At 44.0% G+C, this 19,608-nt stretch overlaps 1 protein-coding gene across 1 annotated transcript in view; it reads right to left on the bottom strand.

Moving 5' to 3' along the window:
* Positions 1-646: 646 nt before the first annotated feature.
* LOC137383255 (myosin-16-like) overlaps positions 647-19,608 on the bottom strand; it is a 96,691-nt gene continuing 77,729 nt past the window's right edge. The window contains exons 34-44 of the mRNA XM_068055783.1: positions 18,981-19,113; positions 18,241-18,457; positions 11,463-11,599; positions 10,342-10,445; positions 9,840-10,032; positions 9,027-9,230; positions 8,318-8,443; positions 7,479-7,649; positions 6,222-6,422; positions 4,676-4,892; positions 647-881 (exon numbers count right to left, since the gene is read on the bottom strand). Coding sequence (XP_067911884.1) covers positions 4,701-4,892; positions 6,222-6,422; positions 7,479-7,649; positions 8,318-8,443; positions 9,027-9,230; positions 9,840-10,032; positions 10,342-10,445; positions 11,463-11,599; positions 18,241-18,457; positions 18,981-19,113 — 1,678 coding nt within the window. The 3' untranslated portion in view covers positions 647-881; positions 4,676-4,700. The remainder of the gene's footprint in view (positions 882-4,675; positions 4,893-6,221; positions 6,423-7,478; positions 7,650-8,317; positions 8,444-9,026; positions 9,231-9,839; positions 10,033-10,341; positions 10,446-11,462; positions 11,600-18,240; positions 18,458-18,980; positions 19,114-19,608) is intronic.

Below are 19,608 nucleotides of genomic sequence, written 5' to 3' on the forward strand. Positions count from 1 at the left end.
GACCAAGCTCATGTGCACCGTGGTCTGTTTCAAGATTTGGTTGATCAAAGCAAGTACTACTCAGCTCGCTAATTCACAGTAAGACAGTGTGGTTTATTATTTTTCTTATTCACAAAGAGGCATTTGAAGATGAGTGAAGTAAGCGTGCTCTGATTGTAATTGCTACTGTGGATGTTTGTTGCCTGTCTGTAAAATATAGCACTTTAACAATTCATATCCAGCCTCATCTTAATAAAGTGCTTTCAGTCTGCCTTATTGAAAGACTGACAATGCACATGAATACTAGCAATGTATTTAAATTGGCTGACCTAATAGCTTTGGGTGAGATCAGCCTATTGCCCTGTAAATTCAGAAGCACTCGGTGACTCCCAGTGCAGCTTCACTGGGTCTGCATTGTGGCCTCCCACATGTACACAGCAACACATTTTATTTTCATACCTTGTCACTGTTTTACCAGTTATCGAATGCCAGCAAGCGCAACATTTGAAAAATGAATTAATTTCTATTAATCGAATTCCCTTTGAACACAGAAACAACTACATAGAGCTCATTACTGAACAATACATTTATTTAGGTAATTAGGGTGTACAGGTATTTACACATCAGCCAGGTTATACATAGAATTGCACACTCTATCCTTGACTTGAGGGAGCAAACTTCCTTTCCAACTGTCAGCATTAACAATACAGATGTTTGCCTACTTTATTTAGGATGAAACACAATTGAACTGATCAAATTAGCTCAACAATTTAGTAAAAGAGAGATGTTTCTTCACTTTGGATGATGAATATTTCAGCACCCTTGGAAAAGACTGGAAGGTTTTTAGCAGACATTGCCTTCAACTGAACAACTGCCAGCTGTCATGGAAGACACGCATAACCCTGAAAGCAAATTAAACAAGTTTAAGTTTGATGGAAATCTTTTCAGTACCACGTCCAGCTCTTTACATTATAATTGTACATGTTAAAATTTGCAGCTCTTCGCTCAGTTATGGGCCCTGAAATTTATGTAGCTTTGCTAGGAACATGGAGTAACTTTCATGCCACACAAGTACCAGGCAATGACCACCTCCAACAAGTGAGAATCATCTCACCTTGACGTTCAGCAGCATTACGATCACTGAATCCCCCGCCATCAACATCTTGAGGTCACTATTGACCCGAAACCTGATTGGACCAGCCATATAAATGCTGTGGCTACAAGAACAAGTCAAAGACTGGGAATTCTGCAGCGAATAACTCACCTCCTGACTCCCCAAATCCTGTCCACTATCTACAAGGCACCTGTCAGGAGTGTGGTGGAATATGTTCCACTTGCCAAGTTGAGTGCAGCTCCAACAACACACTAGAAGCTCAACACCATCCAAGAAAAAGCAGCCTGCTTGATTGGCAGCCTACCCACAATCTTAAACATTGACTCGCTTCACCACAGGTGCACAATGGCAGCAGTGTGTACCATCTACAAGATACAAGATGCAGCAACTCGCCAAAGATCCTTCGACAGCAGCTTCCAAACCCACAACCTCTACCACCTGGAACAGGGTTGTCCAATCTTTTTGCATGGGCGGGTGGGGGGGGGGGGGGTGGGGGAGGTCACATTACAATTTTTGTCTTACATGGTGGGGGCCGGTGAGACAATTTCAGAAAGATAAAGGCATTAAAAATTTGTCTTGTGAAGAAGCTTTAAATAAGAAGATTAATTTATTGACTTACTTTCTAATCATTATGTTGGGCACTGACTTAGTGACTCTGTCCTACCTCCTTTCTCTCCCTGTCCCCCCTTTCGCTGTGTGTCCCTCCCTCTTTCTCTCTGCCCCCTCTCTCTTTCTGTCCCCCCTCTCTCTCTCTTACCCCTCTCTCTCTGTCTCTCTGAACCCCTCTCTCTCTCTGTATCCCCGTCCTTTGTTAGTGTCTAATAAGTTCTGTTGATGGATGTTAAATACCCAATAGTTGAAGATAATAGGGTGAACAGGTGTAGACTGTTGATTAGTTAATTGTACTCAGATTATATAAAGAACCAGCCAGCACTGGCTGGAGATCATTCGGAGTGGAGTAGTAAGCTCTTTGCCAAGCAATAAACAGTCTCCATCAAAGCATCCTAGTCTCAGTGTCTTCTTCACAAACAGGCTTGGAAGTTTTGCTAACATCTTTCTTTCCCTCTCTGTCCCCTCTCTTTCCCCTCTATCTCTCTGACAGTTACATGCAGCGGGAACAGGAGTTTCCCAACTTCAGACAGATTCGGGGTTTTGCGGCGTCCTTTAAAAAAGTCAGAAAACCCCAAATCTGTCCCAGGTTGGGAAACCGTTGTTACCACTGTCAGGCAGCACCTGTCAGCTATGAAACTGACAGCACGATGCTTTAAAAAAACAGTTTGGAAGAAGACAGTGGGAAATTTCTCATCTCTGCAATACATCCGCGAGCCAGATTGAAACCTTTGGCCCACGGGCCGTATGTTGGACAATCCTGACCTAGAAGGAGAAGGGCAGCGAACACCAGCACCTGCAAGTTCCCCTCCAAGCCACACACCATCCTGACTTGGAACTATATCGCCATTCCTTCACTGTCGCTGGTTCAAAAACTTGGAACTCCCTTCCTATTAGCACTGTGAGTGTGCCTCCACCACATGGACTGCAGCAGTTCAGTTAGGCGGCTCACCATCACTTTCTCAAAGGCAATTAGGGATGGGCAACAAATGTTGGTCTTGCCAGTGATGCTCACACCCCATGAACGAATAACAAAAATGGTATTGCTAGCTGAAAAAAGACCAAAGTCCATCTACCTTCTACCACCTTCTACCATAGTGCATATCCCCACTGATCTATCTGGGTGTTTTTCCATGACTTCATAATCAATGCTTCGCTGGCATGAGAAATAGTTATAAGGGTGAAGATAACTCTTGTCTAACTCCACCACCATGCTGACTGGATGAATGCATTGTCCAGTTAAATCTCCAGTCTGTGCTTAGCTTGTTGATCTCAGCCAGGGTTGCAATAAAGGTGCTAGTTGGCCTCAATGGTTCTTGGCTAGGTTTAAGAAAAATTGGCTGCAGTCCCCACTTCAAGATCGATATCACGGGACACTTGCTAGAAATGCATGTGTTTTGAAGATCAGATGAGACCAAGATCAGATGCAGTCCTCCTGCCCCACATGATGGGCTAGCCGACTGACATTTGCTGTAACTTGGATGGTTAGTTAGGTAAGGTATAGAGGATTGCTGCCACCTGTGGAATATAAGTGGCCAGAAAGTGAGGGGGAAGGGGAGAATAAAATACAATTTTCTGTTGTCTATTCTGTAATAGCCCCCTGAGGTTAGCCCTTTTGTTTCTATGAGTCAACGCAGCTGGAAAGAAGAACTATAGTGCCTTTTGTGACCGCAGGACATCCCAAAGCCCTTTACAGCCATAGAAGTACTTTTTGAGGTGTAGTCACTGGAGTAATGTAGGAAACACAGTACAGAAAGGTATCACATACAACAATGAGATAAAAGAACAGATATTCTGTTTTATTGCTGTCAATTGAGGGATAAATATTGGCCATGATATTGGGGAAAACTCCCCTGCTCTTCTTCTACATACTGGGATCCTTTATGTCCACCTGAAAGGGCAGACAGGGACTCAGTTTAACATCTCATCTGAAAGACAGTACCTCCGACAATGCAGCACTCCCTCAGTACTGCACTGAAATGTCAAGTGTCTTGAACCCAAGCCCTTTTAACTCTGTGTAATTAAATGGGTTTTGAATGGGTTAAAATTGGGCCCAGATCTGACTCAGAGGCCGGGATTTCACGTTGGGCAGATGGGAGCTGGCTACCGACTGAAAAGTCGGTGGTGAACCCTCTTCTGCCTCGCCTGGGGATCTGACCCGTATATTACGGTTCCCCAGGCTTTAATTGTTCCGAGGCGGCACTTCCACCCATTTGAGGGAGGAAGTCCCGCCTCATTGAGCTGCAGGCCAATCAGCAGGCCGGCAGCTCTTAATCCCAGCAGCACCACCGGGAGCGGTGGCCAATGCTGGGACTGCAGCCCAGCCGAAGACATGGAGCCGGGCAGACAGGTAGGTTTTGGTTGCCTCGTCGGGGGTAATCGATCAGGCCCCTGCAAGGCAAGGGTAGTCGGTTAAGAGGAAGGGGGGGAGGCGTGTTGGGTGCTGAGGGCGGTTGGGGTAGCAGGGGCGGCCCTACATCCTCCCCCGGGACAATCGCAGCTGCCTGCTTTTCTGCTTTTCACAGGCGGCTTTTCCCGGCTCCAGGTTGCCACTTAAGGGCCTCAATTGGCCTGGGGCGGGCGGGCCGTTTTTCGCCCCGCCCGCCCTATGTAAGAGGGGATGGAGGCGGCAGCGGATCAGGAAAGCCTCCCGGAGCGTCCTGATTCATTTTATGTCACCCACCTGCCACTATCCGGCTCATTGGGGTGACGTAAAATTCCGGCCAGAGTGTCACCAATTGAACCTCAACTGATACCTAAGCCAGCAGTTTAGGAAAGAAATGACCAAGTGAAACAAATGTATAATTTGAGTCTACTGGACCAAGCAACAAAGTTGCAAAGGAGCTCTCCTCAGAGATATACCACCAGCTAGGAAAGAATACTGAAACAAATAACTAAAAAAATCATAAAGAGATTGGGTTTTTGAATGTGCCTTTTAAATTTCTTTAACAAAATCACAAAAGGTGAAGTTACCAGCTGAGATAGAAGAAGCGTCGATCTATTCCTCTGCTGTGGATTTGGAAGACACCTGGATGACCTCGACAGTGCTGAAGCTTTTGCTCGCAGAAACTCGGTTACGGGTGCGGATTTTGTTCAGAGCACATTCCGCCATGCCGGCTCTCTCCTCGGCATCATCCAGCTCATGCACTGTTTTCCGGTATTTTGCCAGGCTCTGGTTAGCCTGTTCCTCCTGTGAGATGGAAATCAAAGAATAGTTGTGAATGGCTTTGTCATGTTCAGGCCCTTTCTATCAGAAACAATAGTAACAGTGATAGTGAATGCTGTCGAATAAAGTCTCCAAATTGGTCGACAATGAGATGAAAAACTAACATTCCTGTTGCTAAATGGATAATCTTTCTCAATTTACTTCTTTGGCATCTGAGAAAATAAGGTAGCCCCGTTGTTCAATGAGTTAAGATTTTGGATTCGGTTTTGGATTAAGATCCTGTATAATGACAGTTTTTTTTTTACCAACTAAGACACTGCAAATGGAAGTAATATTATGGACTTGAAATTCCACTGGTGGGGTGGGTGGGGTTTAGGGTTGGGGGTTGTTGGGCTGGAGATTATTCTGCTGGTCTTTCACTGTAACTCCAGCGAGAGACTAGTTGAGCCCCCAGGAAGATGGTGGAGACTTGGTTCTGTGCCGTTTTCCCGGACTTTCTTCACTGTCCCGTAAAGGGCAGAATTTCCATCTTACAATCCCATAAAAGTCTCCAGTCAGGGATGGCCTAATTTCCTGATTGAAGTTCACTTCTTTTCTGTAGCTGCTGGTAGTCTGAGTGAGTGGAGAGATGTACTGGCTTGCATAAGGCCTTATGTGAGTTCCATTGGCCAAGTCCAGGTCAGGTAAGTGGCTTCGACCTTTGTAGAATCAGCAAATTTAGAAAATACAATGTGAGCACATCGGTGTCCTTTTTTAAGGGGCTGACAGGAATTTTGTCCAAGTCAAACACTAGTATGGTCAGCCCTGGTGAACACCATCGGATACCCTCCCAGCAGACCCATCTGCATCATGACTCAAGGAATTTCAGGGTCTGTAATCATTACAGCAACCAAGAAAAACAGCTTCAAACTTTGGCACCATTACTTATTAAATACAATGTACTTGGAATCTCTGATTGGATGTTTCCAATTCAAAATACATAATCAGGCAGACAGCTATCTGATTGGATACTTTGAAATTCAAATTACTCGGGTATTGTGCTGTGCATTTTCAGAATATTCTGTTACAAAGTATAATTGGACATCCAGAAGTACATGTGCAGGTATTTCCAACCACAACAGCTTGCATTTTGACAGCACCTTTAATGTAGAACAATGTCCTAATGTGCTGCACAGAGGTGTAATGAGGAATATGGACACCAAGCCAAGGAAGGAGATGGGTTTTATAGATAGCTTTAAAGGAAAGGAGGGAAGTGGAGAGGCAGATGAATTTAGGGAGGAATTTCCATAGCAAATCCATTTAGAATAATCGCTTTAATTGATCTCTTTTAATAATGTTGAACAGTTCACTTACAGACTCCTCAATCTGCCTCTTGTAGCTCTTCAGCTTGTTCTGCAGTTTCTCCACCAGTTCCTGCATGCGCTGGTTTGTCTTGTGATCTTCCTCAGTCTGGAAGATCAGCTCCTTCAGCCGCCGTTCATTCTTGCGTAGATTCTTCACTGTTTCAACATGACGTTTCTGCTCAGTGTCCAGTTCGGACTCCAGTTCCTTAATCTAAAGCACAGCAAAGAAATAGTAAATAAATGTAATTTTTCTCACTCAACAGGAATAATACTGGTTTTCATGAGAATTGAGGATCAGTTGACCATAAAGAAGAAAGAGAAAGAAAGAAAGCAAAATTTGCATTTATATAGCAGCTTTCACAACCTCAGGATGTCCCAAATCTCTTTACAGCCAATGTAGGAAGTAGAGGCCTGCTACCCGACCCAACCCGACGGGACCAGACGACATGTGTCGGGTTTGGGTCAGGCCCATCTTCCGGGGCCGGCTCTCGGGCTTGGCTCGGGCTGGGCCGAATCCAGATTGAGTCGGGTCGGGCCGAACACACACAGTAAGTGCTCTGCTGGTAAGTATTAAAAATAAAAATAACTTGCCTGAGCTGGGAGTCCGGGATGAAACTGAGTCTGCGCAGTGAGCGAGTGACGTCACTATGACGTCATTGCGCACGCGCTGCAGCTTCTTGCAGGTTCGGTGTCAGGAAGGTAAGTAAATAGATGGTCAGGCTTGGGCCGGGCCGAGTAGTGGTGGGTTCGGGCCGGGTCGGGCTATGGGCAAAATCGGAGGGGCTCGGGCTGGGTCGGGTTCGGGCCCACTGTGGTTCAAGTCAGGTTCTTTTTCCCGACCGAAAGCAGGTCTCTGGTAGGAAGCATTACAACCAGACAAGTAACAGCTATTTCTAAGGGCCAATAGGATTAACCATTCCAACTAGCAGGTCAACTTTAGCTTGCATTAAAATTTCTGGGATGCTTTCACTTTGATCAGAATCTTCTTTTACTAACACATATATCCTAATTAAGTAATAATTTATGTTTATCTCTGAAGTCTATTCATTTCAGTTGAGTGCCAAAAGCAGATATTAACAGGTAAAAAGATAAATACAAACTCTCTACATTCCTATTAATATATTAATGGACCATGAGCTCATTTGAAACTTTTTCTTCCCTTTAACTTCTCAGGTGTTATAATACAATGAAATAATAGGGTCTAAAGCTGAACTATTTTCTGTGGTAACTCAGTGCACATTAATCTCTATCCTATTGCTCTCCTCACCTTTGTCTCCAGTTTCTGGATGATGCGTCGGCCACCCTTTAAGGCAAGTTGTTCAGCTTCCTCCAGTTTAACCTGCAAATCCTTGATATGAATCTCAAAGTTCTTCTTTATCTTCTCCAGGTGCATGCAATGTTCCTGTTCTTGGTGCAGCTCCTCTGTTACACGGGCAGCCTTTTAAACAAGAAAGAAAAAGAAATTGAAGTAACTACTTGTGAATGACTTGTAGATTTTACACATATCCTGTGAGAACCAAAATATATCATCAGCCAAGAGAGAGATGTACCACAATTTAAACTGCTCCAACAGCAATCATTCTATACAAACTATACAATTCGGGAACAAGAAATTGGTCATGTGTATATTGTGATGTTTTAAAACAACGGGTATGTCACATTCAATGCTACTCAACCACACAATGATAAAATAACAATAATGCCATGGAAAATGGTTTCCTTTTTAAGTTGACAATCAAAAAACTGAAGATGTCTGATTCTTGGTTGGATAGAAATAGAAGTTTAATTTGGTTTACTTACAAATAAAATAGCCAAAATAAAATTACATCACACGAATAATACAGTAATCCTACTCCTCCTCCTAATTTGTATGTTTGTATAGATAAATTCTTGACTACCAAGGGAGTCAAAGGGTATCAGCAGTAGGTGGGAAAGTGGAGTCGAAGCCACCAACAGAACAGCCATGATCTTATTAAATGGCAGAGCAGGCTTGAAGAGGCCGAATGGCCTACTCCTGCTCCTAATTTGTATATTCAGCTGTTTGTAATATTTTCTGAGTTAACAAGAACATCTAAGTTGCATAGTGGTCCAAGATTGTAAACCTACATCACTCATAGCCTTCTTTGCCTTCTCATCAGCAGAACGGAACTCATGGATCAATTCTTCATGCTCGTTTGTGAGCAACTGAAGATCTCCTTCCAGTTTACGCTTATAAATCAACAAAGTGCTGTTCTAAAGGGGAAGAAAACAGAAAGTTTGAACAGACGCTTTATTTATTCTGCCCAATTTAATCAGTTGACCACTTTAAAAACAAAAAGACATTCCACCCTGGTCAGTTCTCTTCCGCCTGCTTTACCCACCCATGGCACTCCTGGCCCTGGGCCAATTTGTTATAAGATTTCACACTGCAATTTCAGCACCAATGAGTCTTAGCTATAATCTCAGAAAGGCAACCATACCCTATCAGAACAATGCTTGCATTTTATGCAGTGAACTTGAGGATCTAGTCGTAACTTGTAGCCAACCTTGTCCTGCAGGTCTGTATCCTTTAGGAACAATATTGAGATGTTCAAACTCATTTCAGTTCAGACCCACACAGGCAGAATGAACAGGAGATTTTGAAACCATCATTGTGGTTTGGATTCAAAACCAACTCCTCTAATAAGATATTATGACAGTGGAACATCACCTTGAAAATGTCTTTGTTTTGCTTGCATGTATTGATGTGCGACCCCATTACTTCCCCAAAATGTTCACCCATCATTTTTAATTAGCTTTCTTCAATAATTTATGTATAGTTGTCTCCAGTCGTTACCTGCACATTGAGTTCATTGTACCGTTCAGTAATTTCTACCAACTCCTGTTCTGAGAGCTTGCGGGATCGTTCACTGGATTCCAGAGTGTTGCGAAGTTCCTCTAGTTCTGTCTGCAGCAGGCTAATGCGTCGTTCTGATAGGTTGAACTGTTCGCGCAGCTCCTCGTGTCGGCGCGCATCCTCGTCCATTTGTGCTTGTGTTTCCTGTGGGGAAAGAGGTTTTATCTTATTCTGTCAGCAGTGAGATTGTTGAATGTGCCAACATTTTCTGGCTGACTCTCAAGCAGGCAACACCTCGATTTGAAAATTATTACCCTTGTTTTCAAATCCTCCATGAACTCTCCCCACCCTATCTCTGTACCTCCTGTATCCCAACACCCCACAGAGATCTCTGCATTCCTCCAATTGTGGCCTCTTGCACATCTCCGATTATCTTTGCTCCACCATTAGTTATCTAGGTCCTAAGCTCTGAAATTCCCTCCCTATATCTCTCTGCCTCCTTTAAGACACTCCTCACCTGTCCTAATATCTCCTTATGTGGCTCAGTGTCAAATTTTGTTTGATTACATTCCCGTGAAGCGCCTTGGGACTGTTTAGTACTTTAAGGGTGCTATATCAATGCTGTTGTTGTTGTTGAGGTATTTTTAATCCTACCATTGTTAAAAAGCCTTTATGTGTGTAAGTTTGTATTTATCTTATGCCAATTCTCTTAATCTTGCTCTTTATCTCCTTAACATGAAACAACCAACTTTTCTAGCAAGATAAGATTATAACAATATTGCAATGAAGCAAAAGGCTTCAACTCATTCATACCTTGAGTTGTTGCTGGAGTTTCTTTAGGGTTTTGACCAACTCTGCGTTGTTTTTGTTTGCATGTTCAAGTTGGATCTCCATCTCATTTACATCGGCTTCCATTTTCTTCTTCAGCCTGAGCGCCTCAGCACGGCCCTTGGTCTCAACCTCCAAGCTGGCCTGCAGTGATTCAATGGTACGCTGGTGGTTCTTTCTGTAAATTCATAGGAAAAGGCAGCATTTGAAACCTTATGAGTTGTGATCAACAGTGGCAGAAGGTCATGGAGATGTCTTCGCCCAACACCATGCAACCTTCCTTGTTGAAAGAGAAAGATGACTGCCTTGGCAGTACAAGAAGAAAGTATTAAATAGATGCTATTATGTTAATAATAAAAGCAATTCTAATAGATAAAATGCTAAATGCAGGGAATAATTCTTAAATTGTTGCAATAATGTAGCTTAAATCAAAATCAGGGTAACTTTAAAAGGTGTGGAACTGCAGTAATTTTATCATACTGCATACCTTGTGGTTTCAAATTCCTCTTCTTTCTCGTGGATTCTCCTCTCGATGTCTGCCTTCACCTGTGCTAATTCCAGCTGAACACGGACCACCTTGGCCTCCTCTGCCTAAAGATAAAGATCAACCAAATCCAGTCAGCACAGAAAAGAAAGTTTATCGGATGAAGTATAAAACAGCCATGACTTGCTTTTATATCAGACCTATAACGTAAAGAAAAGTCTCAAGGTGTCTCAGAAATAGAGATAAGTAAGGATATTGAGCCAAGAAGGCAGAATCCAAGGTCTGATGGCCAAAATCATGGATTTTGAGGAAGTTTTTAAAAGATGGAGTGTTCCAGAGAGAACTGAAAGAGTTGAAAGTTCTTTCACCAGTGGTAGGGGAAAGAGTTTGGGATGCACACAAGGCTAGATAGAATCAGAGGAATGGAGTGTGATGTAGGGCTGGAAGTGATTGTACAACTTTATTTATTCCTGGTGAGGCAGGTGGCCAAATTTGACCTAAAAGTTAACTGGGTCATGGTGTTGCTGTGTTAGCAAGATGCTGGGCTCTTCTGCATGACATTTTACATTTACAACTTTCTACTATTGCCTTTTAGCCACTCAATAACTATAGTACTGGAGTAGGCAGTCAATTAATATGATAAACTAGCTAAAGATGATAGTGTAGTTTGCCCATATATTCCCCTCACCCTGGCCATGTAAGTGCTTTTACATTACAAGATTAGCATCAATGCAAAACTGTGTGTGAGGTCCTGAAGTGACTCCCAAGTCAATTGGAGTGAGACTCCCTCGATCGAGGATTCTTACTCCACTTCATTCTGATGTCAACTGTAGGTCTGATTCTGGGATTCAATCTACATCTACAATATAACTATTAAAAAGCAAAACCACTTGGTGTAAACACTCTAATTGTGTGAATGCACCTGTATCTCTTGTTGAATCTTGTATGCCCTAGGCTCAAAATGAACCACATGAGGTATTAGCTTTTTCCAGGGCACACTGTGGAAAAATAAATGTTTGGGACAATTGTTAAGCTTCTATTACTGTGCTAATTCTTCATACGATGCTCGCCACGTTATTATAACGTAATGTTTAAGTAACATTCACTGTATTAGATTCTATTACCTCCAGTGAACTCTCAGCCTCTTCCAGAGCCAGCTGCAGTTCATCCTTTTGAACTTCCAGCTTTTTCTTCAATTTCTGCAGCTCGTGCACACTCTTTCCACCCTCAGTAAGCTGATCCACCAGTTCTTTAATCTCATCTGAAGAATTGCAGAGAATTGCATAGTGAAATATGAGTCAAGTGATCCTTTGCATCAAAACTTTGACCAGGCAACTACGGGAGAAGTCAGGCTTTTGGAAAATAATGAATCCATTGTTTACTAAGCAAGGGATGCTACTACCCCTATTTTCGGCCTTAAACGAGTATGGGAAGGGGCAAAATAGCGCATCTTAAGTGGACAGGTCGTTCAGTGAGTTGGCATAGGCACAATTGGCTGAGTGGCCTCCTTCTGTTCTATAAAATGTTCTGAGGTAGATTTTGATTCTGGGTGATAGTGTAAAATGGGTGGTAGCAAATTGGAGCCCATTTTCCATCTGTCCCCATTTTTATTTCCAGTGAACTCAGTGGAAATATTCACTAGGACATATTTTACACTACTGCACGACATCCAAATTACCCCTATTAAGTCTATATGATTCTATTGTGAGGTGGCACAGGCTAAGTAGTAGCATTGTGAACTTTCAGCACAGTCAGGGGATTACTCTAACATTGTGAAATGTGGTAGATTTGAGGTTGGTATTGTGAAATGCCTTATGAAATAAATCATTCAATGTGCCGTGGCTTCTTTCTAATATACCATGACCTTCGGTGCAATATTCTTTGTGGTTTTGTCATGAACATAGTAACCGCCTAAAACAACTTCATAACTTACTGCACAACAGGATGCTTGGCAGAACGAAAATACAGCAAAATCAGAACCTTTTGATTAAAGAGATGAGAATTGAAATGAATGCATTTCGTCAATTGTAATACCTGCCCACATCTTCTGCATCCACGCATAAGTTCCCTTGTACATCTCTGATAGGCCCGACCCTTTCCTTAGTTATCCTCTTACTCTTACTGTTCTCTTACCAGGGGCTCTAGATTTGGCAGTACCACCCTTTTTCTTTGTGGGGACATGTCTACACTGTGCCTGTAGAATCTCGCTTTTGATGGCTCCCACTGGTTTGTCACTAATTTTCCTTCATAGAAACATAGAAAATAGAAGCAGGAGCAGACCATTCAGCCCTTCGAGCCTGCTCCGCCATTCATTTTGATCATGGCTGATCATCCAACTCAGTAGCCTGTTCCCGCTTTTGCCCCATACCCTTTGATCCCTTCTGACCCAAGAGCTATATCTAACTCCTTCTTGAAAACATACAATGTTTTGGCCTTCCTGCATCTACCCTGTCAAGTCCTGTTAAAATTTTATAGGTTTCTATGAGATCCCTCTCACTCTTCTGAACTCCAGCGAATATAATACTAACCGACTCAATCTCTCCTCATACGTCAGTCCCACCATCCCAGGAATCAGTCTGGTAAACCTTCGCTGCACTCCCTCTATAGCAAGAACATCCTTCCTCAGATAAGGAGACCAAAACTGCACACACTATTCCAGGTGTGGCCTCACCAAGGCCCTGTATAATTGCAGCAAGACATCCCTGCTCCTGTACTCGAATCCTCTCGCTATGAAGGCCAACATACCTTTTCCCTTTTTTACCGCCTGTTGCACCTGCATGCTTAACTTCAGTGACTGGTGTACGAGAACACCCAGGTCTCGCTGCATATTCCCCTCTCTCAGTTTATAGCCGTTCAGATAATAATCTGTCTTCCTGTTTTTTCTACCGAAGTGGATAACCTCACATTTATCCACATTATACTGCATCTGCCATGCATTAGCCCACTCACTCAACTTGTCCAGATCATGCTGAAGCCTCTCTGCATCCTCCTCACAACTCACCCTCCCACCCAGTTTTGTGTCATCTGCAAATTTGGAGATATTATATTTAGTTCCCTCATCTAAATCATTAATGTATATTGTGAATAGCTGGAGTCCTAGCACCGATCCCTGCGGTACCCCACTAGTCATTGCCTGCCATTCGGAAAAAGACCCATTTATCCCTACTCTTTGTTTCTTGTCTGCCAACCAATTTTCTATCCATCGCAATACGCTACCCCCAATCCCATGTGCTTTAATTTTTCATGCTAATCTCTTTTGTGGGACTTTGCCGAAAGCCTTCTGAGAGTCCTGATAAACCACATCCACTGACTCCCCCTGATCAACTCAACTAGTTACATCCTCGAAGAATTCTAGTAGATTTGTCAAGCATGATTTCCCTTTTGTAAATCCATGCTGACTGTCCGATTCTACCACTGTTCTCTAAGTGCTCTGCTATAAAATCTTTGATAATGGACTGTAGAATTTTCCCCACTACCAACGTCAGGTTGACTGGTCTATAATTCCCTGCTTTCTCTCTACCTCCCTTTTTAAATAGTGGGGTTACATTAGCTATCCTCCAATCTGTAAGAACTGTTCCAGAGTCTATAGAATCTTGGAAGAGGACCACCAATGTAGCTGTACCCAGTCCACTTTTGCCAGATCACCTCTCAGCTTCGTAAAATTTACCTTCCTCCAATTTAGAACATTTACTTCTGTTTTATCTTTGTCCTTTTCCATAATAATGCTAAATCTAACTATATTATGGTCACTATCTCCAAAATGGTCACCCCACTGCTACTTCATCCACTTGCCCAGCTTCATTTCCTAAGACTAAATCTAGAATTGAGCCCTCTCTCGTTGGGCACGTTACATGTTGTCTAAAAAAGTTCTCTTGAATGCAGTTCACGAATTTTGTGCCCTCTGTGCCCTTCACACTGTTTGTCTCCCAGTTGATATTCGGGTAGTTGAAATCCCCAATTATTATTGTCCTACATTGTTATTGCATGCAAAAATTTGCCTACATATCTGTTCTTCTATCTCTCTCCCACTATTTGGGGTTCTATAGTACACTCCTCATCGAGCTTGGTGTATAGGGCAGGGCCACCATGCTTTCAAGGCTTCGGGTGGAATTCCATCGGCTCTGGGGGCTTTGCTGTTCTTCATCTGGTTGATGGTGGTCACAGTTTCCTCCAAAGTTGGGCTCTCATCCAGTTCTTCTTTGACAGGCTGTTGTTGGGTGCGATTGATGGCAGTATCATGCACTGAGCACTTGGCACTGAAGTGAGTTTCAAAGTGCTCCAACCAGCGATCCAGGACTGACTCCTTGTCTTGTCATCAGCGCTCCTCAAGGGGTTTTGGGTTTGATGTGCTGGTCCATAGACAGATTTTAGTACTTCATAGAAACTTCTTATGTCGCCAGTATGAGCATACAGTTGAGTTTTTTCCGCAAGTGCAATCCACCTGTCATTTTGGATGTTCCTCAGTTTACATTGAAGGGTGCTGCATGCTTGACGATAGGCTGTTTTTTTCTCTTGGCTGGCCCTGCTGGGAACAGGGCGGGATTCCATGGGATCTTCATGATGCTGTTTAAAGCCTGGCTCGGGTGTAAAATTAAAACCCAACCCGGGCCCGACTCGACCACAGCCAACCCGACCCGACCCGAATCTCCTTCATCTGTTCCAGCAGCAGGCTATTCCTGCAGCTGGAGTTGTGGGGAATCATGGGTAAGCCTGATCCTGTGACTTCCCGGAAGCAGTGTCCAGCCCGACACGAGCCCGAATGCTGGACTCGGAATTTCGACCTGATCCGACCTGAACCCGACTCTTGTAGTCAGGTCTAGTCGGGTTCGGGTCGGGTAGCCAGGCTTTAATGCCGTTATCATCACCATGTACAAAAACAAAGGAGAAAAATCAGATTGATCCAACTACTGTGGGATCACCCTCTTTTCTATTGCTGTGAAGATCCTGGCTAGAATACTTCTAAACAAGCTTGTGCCTACCATTGCAGAAGAAATCCTCCCAGAGAGTCGTTGTGGTTTCAGAGCAAACAGAGGCACCACAGACATGGTATTTGCACTCAGACAATTAAAAGAAAAGTGCCGTGAGCTAAACAAAGGCCTGTACATCACTTTTGTAGACCTCACCAAGGCATTCGACACTGTGAGCAGAGATGGACTTTGGAAAATCCTTGAAAAACCTGGATGCCCACCCAGGTTCCTGGCCACGGTTCAGTACGGAGTTTCATGGAAATCAGTATGGACAAGTCAAGCAAAACAGGGACCGTATTTCCAACGGCGTGAAGCAGGGATGTGGGCTGGCCCCGACCCTATTCACCATCTTTTTCAGCATGATGCTGCAGTAGGAAATGGAAGACCTTAAGGAGGGAGTTTACGTATGCTTCCGGACTGACGGAGGCCTTTTCAACCTTAGGCATCTTCAGGCTCACACAAAGACACAAGAAAAACTAATCCGTGAACTTCTTTTCGCCAATGACTGTTCTCTCCTGGCCCACAGTCACTCAGACCTGCAACGTATAACAACACATTTTTCGGACTAAAAATCAGTTTAAAGAAAACTGAAATCCTGCATCAGCCTGCACCCCAAGAAGAATACAGACCACCAAGCATCGTCATTGATGGAACCGAGCTGAATGCCGTCAAGCAATTTACTTATTTGGGGAGCGTCATTTCGTTTGATGCCACCATAGACAGGGAAGTGGACAATAGGCTCGCAAAAGCAAACAGTACATTCGGCAGACTCTACAAACATGTGTGGAACAACCACAGCCTCAGAGCACAGACCAAACTCAATGTGTACAAAGCCATAGTCCTCACCACCCTTCTGTATGGCATCGAGTCATGGGTCCTATACCGCCGTCATGTACACCTTCTAAAGCGCTTCCATCAGCACCGCCTCCGCAGCATCCTCAAGATCCACTGGCAGGACCGCATCTCAAACATTGAAGTCCTGGAAACAGCCAACATCACCTGCATTGAGGCCATCCTCCTGCAAAGTCAACTGCGCTGAGCGGGTCATGTTGCCCGGATGGACGAGAGTCGGCTGTCCAAGATTGTGTTATATGAAGAGCTGACCATGGGTAAAAGGAACAGCGAAGTCCCTCTCTGTGTGCTACATTGACCATCGCCACTGGGAAGCACAGGCCATAGATCGTGATGCCTGGAGATGCTACATCTGGAGGGCTACAGACGCCTTTGAGACTGAGTGAAGAACCAGCATGAAAGAGAAAAGGAGGAGAAGGATCGATCCAATTGCCTCCAGCAACTTCACTTATACCCACTGTGCAGGAATCTGCTGGTCACGGATAGGGCTGACTGGTCACCAGCGGGCCTGCAACCGATGACTACAATCTTCCCAAAATCGTCGTCCGCGAAGAAATGCCAAGAAGAGTACACTCCTAGTCGTGTGGCTGCCCCTTTTTTATTTCTGAGATCAAACCATATGGCCTCATTAGATGATTCATTTTGCATATCATCCCTCCTCACAGCTGTAACTGATTCTTTAATCAATAATGCTACACCCCCTCCCTATCCTGCCTGAAAACTCTATATCCAGGGAAGTTGTGCTGCCATTTTTGCCCCTCTTTAAGCTAAGTTTCCTTAATAGCAATGATATCATGCTGCCATGTGTCTATCTGTGCCCTCAGCTCATCGGCTTTATTTGCTATACTCCTTGCATTTAAATAAATACCTTTTAACACTGCCAAATTCCTGTGCTGTACACTTTTTAACCTTTGTTTCTTCTGTCTTTCAGAGTCACTCGCTAATTTTTTGCCTCCCGTTCCCTGTTCTGAATTTGTCCTATCTGAAACTGCCCTCAGGTTCCCATCCCCCTGCCAATCCAGTTTAAATCATCCCCAACAGCACTAGCAAGGATATTTGTCCCAGTCCTGTTCAGGTGTAGACCGTCTGGCTTTTACAGGTTCCAGCTTCCCCAGAACCAGTCCCAATGCTCCAGAAATCTGAAGCCCTCCCTCCTGCACCATCTCTCCAGCCATGCATTCATCTGGTGTACTTTCCTATTAGTATACTCACTAACAGGTGGCCTTGGGAGTAATCCAGAGATTACTACCTTTGAGGTCCTGCTTGCTAATCTCTTTCCTAACTCCCTAAACTCAGCCTGCAGGACCTCATCCCTTTTTCTACCTATATGTTTGGTACCACTGTGGACCACGACCTCTGGCTGTGCACCCTCACCCTCCAGAATGCTCTGTAGCTGCTCAGTGATATCCATGACCCTTGCACCAAGGAGGCAACATACCATCCTGGAATCACATCTGCGACCACAGGAATGACTGTCTGTTACCTCCCCCCTCCCTACCAGTGTGGTGCCACGTTTCCCCGGATGGGGATATGAAGGTGCGGGAGTGCCGGCTGCCACACCAAAGATCATAGTGGGCCCTCAAGATTGGAGGTAAGTATATTTAAATTTATTATTTTTATTGATTTGCATATTTAAATTGTGGTCCCGTCGCCCAGTGGCCCAGGGGGGGTGCGGTGTGTGGGGGGGGTGCGGTGTGTGGGGGGTTGATGGCCAGCACAGAGCCTTGTCACCGCCGGGAAGATCGGGCCAGGCCCTGCCGGCGTTGAGATCCGTGGCGAGTCTCATCCGGAGCCATCTTCAGGTCCCCCCCCACCACGGATCATGACAACGAGGGCTTGTTAAAATGCAGCTCTGTGCATGTGTGTCTGAATGTAATTCTGTGTGTGTGTGTATATCTCAGTGTGATCACACGTGTGTGTGTGCCTACTTGATGCCTAGACAGAGGTAAGTTGTAACCCCAATGTAGTTCCATTTGATTTGTGTTGAGTAGAAAGATGCACTTTTATTATGAAAGTGATTTTATAATATTCACTGGCTGTCCGCTGTTATGAAAAGGCTTTATGATGAATGACTGGTTCTGACCTTGCAGATTCTTATTATCCTTCTTCACAATCTCAAGCTGTTCAATAATCTCTTCATAGACTGTTTTAAGTTTGAAGACTTCTGTCGCATAGCTCCTGCACTCCTTTTGTGAGCTGTCAAGTTCAACCTGTAATTCTTCATATTTCTGCTGCCATTCTGACATCATTTTATCAAAGGAACGCTGTTTTTTGTCCAGAATAGCTGCAGCAGCATTTGCCTGAAAAAATTAGAAGAGAAGGCACTTGTTACATTCCAAACAAAAATAGCCTCAGAGATCAGGCCTCTATTTTCTTTTATTAGGTTCAAATCTTATCGGGGTGCCTGTGGGTGTAATGGATGAAACATATGGGTATTATAAATTGTCGTGAGCATTTGAGTCAGTGAACCACACATTGAGTGTGGAACTGGTCTTAAGGTTGCCAATGCTGGTTGGACATATTACTGGAGGTAATGGAGTCCCCAGCCAGTCAAACAGCCTTTTTTAAATTCTTCTCCAATATTTTAGAGCTAATAAACAAAAATGAAAAATACAGGCAATATTTTTTAATGCCCCGATAATTTTTCTTGCAAGGTTCCTTATAGCAGTGTTCTGATAATTAATCTTTTATTCCTGTGACTCCAGGGCAATCCTGGAAGGCTGGGAACCCTAACTGGTCTGTGCTTATACTGTTGGACAGAAGATATCAATCCCATTTTTCATTCCAAGTTTTTTTTTTGAGTAGCACTCTCTTTTTTGATACCTTTTCCAGCTCAATGGTCAAGTCTTCCACCTCTCCTGTAAGTCTCTGTTTGGATTTCTCCAGACTAGCTGCTCGGGCCTGGGCAGCCTCAGCAGCTTCTTCAGCCTCCTGCAGTCTGGCAGCCAGCTTTCTCCTGTTAAATGAAAAGTATCATAACAGAAGACGTATAATTCAAGGGAGAGCCAAGCTGTATGGAGGTTTGGCAGGTCCATGGCATGAAGCCACCCAAGTCTACCAACTCTCAAGCTTCACGAGTTATGAAGTGAACAAAAGGGGAATACCTTAATAGACTTGCATTTATACAGTGGCTTGTTCAACCTTAGTTTGTCCCAAAGTGCTTTGCAGCCTGCGATGTACTTTATTGAAGTGTAGTCACGAACATACGAATTAGGAGCAGGAGTAGGCCACTCGGGCCTTCGAGCCTGCTCCGCCATTCAATAAGTTCATGGCTGAACTGATTACTCCACATTTCCACCTACCCCCGATAACCTTCCACCATCCCCTTGCTTATCAAGAATCTATCTAACTCTGCCTTAAGATTTATGGTAATGTAGGAAATGCGGCAGTCAATTTGCATACAAACAGTAAGGTGATAATGACCAGGTAATCTGTTTTTAGGTGGTGGTTG

This window comes from Heterodontus francisci, chromosome 24 (assembly GCF_036365525.1).
Source record: "Heterodontus francisci isolate sHetFra1 chromosome 24, sHetFra1.hap1, whole genome shotgun sequence".
NCBI lineage: Eukaryota > Metazoa > Chordata > Chondrichthyes > Heterodontiformes > Heterodontidae > Heterodontus > Heterodontus francisci.